The 6020-nt window shown below is 38.7% G+C and overlaps 1 protein-coding gene across 1 annotated transcript in view; it reads left to right on the top strand.

The window, feature by feature from the left end:
- Nucleotides 1–232: 232 nt before the first annotated feature.
- The window catches only part of gad3 (glutamate decarboxylase 3), a 29567-nt gene continuing 23779 nt past the window's right edge, over nt 233–6020 (top strand). Inside the window, exons 1-2 of the mRNA XM_087851456.1 lie at nt 233–254; nt 1540–1644. Coding sequence (XP_087707582.1) covers nt 233–254; nt 1540–1644 — 127 coding nt within the window. The remainder of the gene's footprint in view (nt 255–1539; nt 1645–6020) is intronic.

The following is a 6020-nucleotide window of genomic DNA, read 5'->3' as shown; positions in this document are numbered from 1 at the left end:
CCCTTTAAATGCAGTACACTGACTAGCACAGTGTTTGTATGTCTTAGGTTGTATGAACTTAGAACTAAGCAACCGTATTGTTTGTTTATCCAGTTTATATTCTCGCTAAGAAAAAGTGAAGCTGGAAATATGTTTCTGAGGATGTCTCATCTGACTGCTTTTTAATTTATAGTGGGATGCAACCAAGTTACTTTGAAACATATTTCGGCAGTTGACTCTGATTTGTACGGATATGAATTTTCTAAAGCTGTCAGGTAAGAGAAATTGCTTTTCAAATACATGTTTATTAGATATGTTGGACTTTAAGATTTTTGTTTTTGAAATATGCAGTTTCACTTGAAGAGTTTGTCATGTTAGCTGCAGAGATATACACTCTGTTCAGAAAGTATTTTTTAGTGAAAATGTGTATATATAATGTATTAGGGGTGCAACGATACACAAAATTCACGGTTCGGTTCAATACTTTGGTGTCACAGTTCGATATTTTTCCAATACAAAAAAATGTTCATGCCTTTTTAATTTGTCATTTATTAAAATTATAAATATATATTTTAACTCAAAAGTACAGTTTTTAAATTTAATGTTGCTGAAACAACAAAATAATAATAATTCTTTGGAAAAGAGAGTTTATTACAGAGAAATGTCTCTTTCCAAAATAAAAGCTCTACTATAGCTTCTTCTGGGCTATATTCTCAGCAGCATATTAAACATATCAGGTCCCCATAAGGAGAATCATGTGCTAACGGCTGTCTAAATGACTCGGGTAAAGTTTGTAGCATGCGTGCTTGTTGTTTTTGTCGGCTTCCACTTGTCTTTGCACTAGGATGATGTCAGAGTAAATGTGCAGTCATATTCGTTGTGTTCCCACTAGTGCTGTCAGCGTTAATCTCGTTGAAATGACGTTAACGCCACAACACGGCAAATCTCTGTTAACGAGCCCCGTGCGTGGGGCTGGACGGCTAACACGTTAACGAGCTAACTGCGCTAACACGCTAGTTCCCACCAATGTAATTGAGCATTGCGTGGCACATCCAACATACTGTTTTACTTTAGTCCATGACGCGCTTACCTTCAGGGTCATACTTCACATGAAAACCAAAATATTTCCAAACACCACATCTGAATGAGGGTGGGGGAGGTTCAATTTGCCATGTTGCAACGAGCTTAGCTTCTGTCTCGCTAGCTTGCGCTGCGCTCAGTGGATCTGCGCTCGACAGTGCAGCCTAGGCGGAGTAGTCGAACGCAGATCCACTGAGTTCTCAACACAGACAGCATTGTCAGAAGAAAAGTTGATAAAATAAATTAAAAACTTTGTATTGTTCGATACATATGTGTACTGAACCGAAAGCACTGTATCGAACGGTTCAATATCGATACGAGTATTGTTGCACCTCTAATATGTATATATATATTATATACACAGTTTCAGTCAGTTATATGTACAATCTTTACTTGTTTTAAAGTTTAAAGTTGAAGCTTTGTGGAGGGAATGGAGAAAGGAAAGCCCTCCAGGGATCATCTTCCATATTGTGATTTCAGACAGGGACTTTGGTGAAACAGCTAGCACGGACAAACCAAAGCGGAGCTCAGAATTTAGTGAAAGAAAACTGGCACCAGCTGACTTCAGTGGCATCTACAGCAATGGTGAGAACACAGATTCGTACAGGTCTTTATCATCACAGGAGGAGCAAGTGAAGATTCCAGTTAGCAACATTTTAATAAATAAATGATGGGTGGTGCTGTCACTTGGTGTTGGCTCTCTCTGCTGTACAGTCTCACTTACTCTTTCTGTTACATGTCACAGTGGTGTATTGTGTAGCCCATTTAATAAAAAATGTTCAGATAATATCCTATTACACAAAGCTGGCCAAATTTATTAAATCCCCTGCAAAATAATTGTCCAGGGTTGAGACCAGAAGGCAGAGTTGCAGTCTTACACGCCTCTCTGCAGCTTCTCTCCTCCTGTTATACTCCCAAAACCCCATTCCTATAAAGACTGTTTGACCACTTAAAAGCAAACCAAATATCATCAAACGTTTATTTCAACATTAAAGAAATAACAAAGAAGGTAGAATATGATTTAATAATTCATCAATATATTGATTTATTCTGCATTACAGAAACCTGGTTACAGCAGAATGATTATATTATTTGACATGAATCAACATCCCGAGTCATACTAATTGTTAGAATCCTCGAAGGCAGAGGAGGAAAAGTGTAAACAACTTTATTAATCAATCATAAAGACCCAGACATATGGAGAGAAATTTACCTCAAAAGTGTTATGAATTCATACAATATGACCATAAACAAAGATTTATCAATCTGTACTGTGATTTGTGTGTATTCTTTGAGGACTTGCATATGCATGCTCAAATCCACGCACAAATACACAGATATGTGACAACATGTCAATTTCTCAAACTTACATTGTACTGATGTAGTGCATCCAGTGATTTAGTACATCTATGTAGATACTGAAAATGACATCCTCAACATGGCATTTAATCTATTACTACTCAACTGGCTCTCTTAAAATGTTAAAGAACCCACTTCCTACTTTAATCATACTCTGGATCTTATTCTCACATATGGCATAGAAAGTGAACATTTCTAAGTATTTACTGAAACCCTGTTCTGTCTGATGATTTCTTTGGTTTTCATTGGAGGGTTGGTGGTTTGATCTTTGGCTGGTGCAGTCATCATGCCAAATATCCTTGGGCAAGATACTAACTGTTGTGGCCATTTTTGTTGAATGTTTATAAAACGCAATTTGTATTAATTTTTGTTTTTTCTTTAAAGTTGTAAGAATATGCTGACCTAGTTTTGTTATGTAAATTTGTAATTCATTTTATTGGAAAAGGTTTTGGACAGTGATTGGTTTATTGGCTTGAGGACCCTCCCATTAATCACGGGATTAAGAGCACCCTGGAGGGGTGTGGTAAGGATATTTTTTGTTTGCCAAATGTCTGATGGGAAGACGGGAGGGTTAGAAAATGATTTTTTGACCACTTTTGAAGTTGTTAAAGCAAATTAAGTTAACTTTCGTTTAATTTTAAGTTTTAAGAAGTTATTTGGTTGATTTTTGTTTATAATTTTCCACAAAATAAACGCCATATGATTTTAAAACAATGAAGTCAGAAGTGCGTTCTAAAACAAACCTCCCGTTGCCACCCATGGCCTTTTCTTGGACTTTTTTGGTGTTTGGAACATAAAAGGCCGTGACACTAACCCAAGTTGCATCCACCAAAGTGTGAATGTGTGTTAATGTTAGATAGAAAGCACTTAAAAGCATAGAAAAAAGTGTTTGAATGAATAGGTGAGTGAGGCCAGTTATGTAAAGTGAATTGTGTAAAGTAGGTAAAATACTCCATATAACACAGTGCAGAGCAGCTACCTGAACACTGCTCGGACAGAGGCCAATTATCTTTTTTAACTGCATTACATCTTCACATCATACAACTCTGGATACTAAAGAAAGCATCAAATCAGACGCTTTCTTCCCTGGTAAAACTCTCAAATGCACATGCAGTCTGTTAGTAAGATGGCACCAGTGGGGATGGCTGCCATCACTCGGTGTTCTCCTCAGTTTAGCATTTTTGTCGTGTAGCGCTATTTTTTTTTAGCATGCAATGCACTGGTCACCTATGACAGATACTCTTTTAGATGTCCTCAAATATTCACAATCAGGAACCACACCAATTGACTGTACGTGGGTATGGAAAAGGGTTGAAAAAACCTCGAGTCCTGGTCAAACTGAGGAACAGACAACACCGTTCTCCACTTCCCAGCATTCTTCTAGCTAACGCCAAGCTAGACGAACTACGTCCTGTTAAGGACTGTAATGTATTTAATTTTACAGAGACATGGGTGGATCCCACAGTCTCTGACTTGACCATTGCTCCAATGGACCTTTCTGTTCTTTCAATAACCGTTAGGACTGTACAAAGAAGTTGGGTAAGTGCAGGGGAATGGATGTGTGCATAAAACTGGTGTGTGGATGTACAAGCAGTTTCATAAGGGTTCTCTCCTGATCGTGAACACCTCGCTATTTTATCTGCCCAGAGAGTTTACAGCGGTGTTCTGCACCACTGCTTGCATTGCCACACCATGATACCATGCTGCTGGTATGGTATCACAGACATCGTTAACCTCTCCCTGCTGCTGTCTGTAGTCCCCTCATGCTTCAAGAATAACACTATCATCCCTGTTCTGAAGAAACCCAGTGTGAGCTCCCTCAATGATGATTGCCCAGTAGCACTCACCTCCATGATTATAAGCATACAGTCAAAGCTCATATCACATATTCACTGCCTGCTACACTTGACCCTTTTTAGGTTGCCTACAGGCCAGATAGATCCACAGATTATACAACAGTGCTGCCTCTGCACACCATTTCCTACCTGGACCATAAGAGCAGTGGACTCATCTCTGTGCTTGTCCTGCTAGACCTCAGTGCAGCGTTCGATACTGTCGACCATAATATCCTATTAGAGCGATTAGAGCATGCTGTAGGTGTTACAGGTACTGCTCTGCAGTGGTTTGTATCATATCTATCTAATAGACTCCAGTTTGTTAATGTAAATGGAGAGTCCTCTTCACACACTAAGATTAATGGTTGGACCAGTTCTGTTTGATGCTCGTTTTGCACTAAAGGTGTCAAACTAATTTTACATCACAGGCCACATACTGCCCACTTTGATCTTCAGTGGCCTGAACCAGTGAAACTCCTCTTTCTGTCAGTGAAAAGAAGTTACACTTGAACTGTTTTTCTGCATAATAAAAAAAAAGTTGCTGTGACAAAGAAGAAATCTGTCAGCAAGACTTTGAACTTCAATAAATAAATCTGTAAAATTACAGAAAAGGTTCTGGTAGTTCATTGCCCAGACTGCTCTTTTCTTAACTGTAGTCATAAAAAAAGGAAATTTCTATAATAGAAAGTGAAACATTTCTGCCGTTTCATTGTTTATGGCTTAGTTACTTAGTGTTTAATGAACAGCCATAAGGGAGGTCTTTATCAGTAGGAAAAGCTGTAAAACTTGTAAAAATACAGTCAAAAGTCCAAAGTTTCTGTTGGTGCTTATTTGTGGTGAGCAGCAGATCAAACAAGTTAACAATTATAAATGGCTTCAAACACACATTAAGGCCTGTGAGACTCATTTAGACACTCAGACAATGAGCCACGGCTCCGTCTGAAACCTGAAACCTTTTGTCCTCCACGGTGGAAAATGGCTGAAAAATGGGTATCACTTTAGCCAGCTCCTAATTTTATAAATTCTGCACTTAGGTTTGCAGTCTCCAACGTCATTGAAATTCAGCCAGATGCTGCTCATTTTACATTTTTCCTCGTTTCTTTACTTTTTCCCAACACGCTTGCATTTAAATCTGACTCCCCCGTCTCTCTGTGTAGCTGTCTTCAAAATGTCGCCCCCCCTTTCTTTTACATAATGGTATGATCCCATCTATATTTGTATTGGCCACATGGTGTGCCCATCAAAATAAAGCCCGGCTCCTGTTTGCATGAATATGGCTCCCAAATACCAATAAAAATCATATTTTGCATGGTTGGTTACAAGTATAGAGCTTCAACATGCAACAAGAAGAAATGGGAGTGCGACAAAATATTTTCTGAGCATGCAATTTATTGAAAACGACATTTATACTTAAACTACAGCTTTTTGTTTATGATTTGTTGTTCAGTTATTAACTCATGTGCTGTAACAGTCTACGCTACCTTCGACTGCACCGGCTACAGGGCCTGTCTAGCTACAGATATTTCAAGGGCACGAAGCTGGGTCTCCAATTCAGTGATCCTGGCCTCCAGAGCTGCCATCTTGTCTCAGAGTGATGCTAAAAGCATTTATTATGTCTAAGCTGGAAGATTGTAATTCATTATCAGCATGTCCTAGTAACTCCCTGAAAAAAGCCTTCAATTTAACCAAACTGCTTCAGCGAGAGTACTGACAGGGACTAGAAGGAGGAAGCATTCCCATATTAACTTTACAAGGTATTGAATAATC

The sequence above is a fragment of the Neolamprologus brichardi genome, chromosome 14, assembly GCF_056152115.1.
Source record: "Neolamprologus brichardi isolate AB-2024 chromosome 14, ASM5615211v1, whole genome shotgun sequence".
In the NCBI taxonomy this organism is placed as follows: Eukaryota; Metazoa; Chordata; class Actinopteri; order Cichliformes; family Cichlidae; genus Neolamprologus; species Neolamprologus brichardi.
Note: the sequence above shows the minus strand (reverse complement) of the source record. Positions and strands in the feature narration are given on the sequence as shown.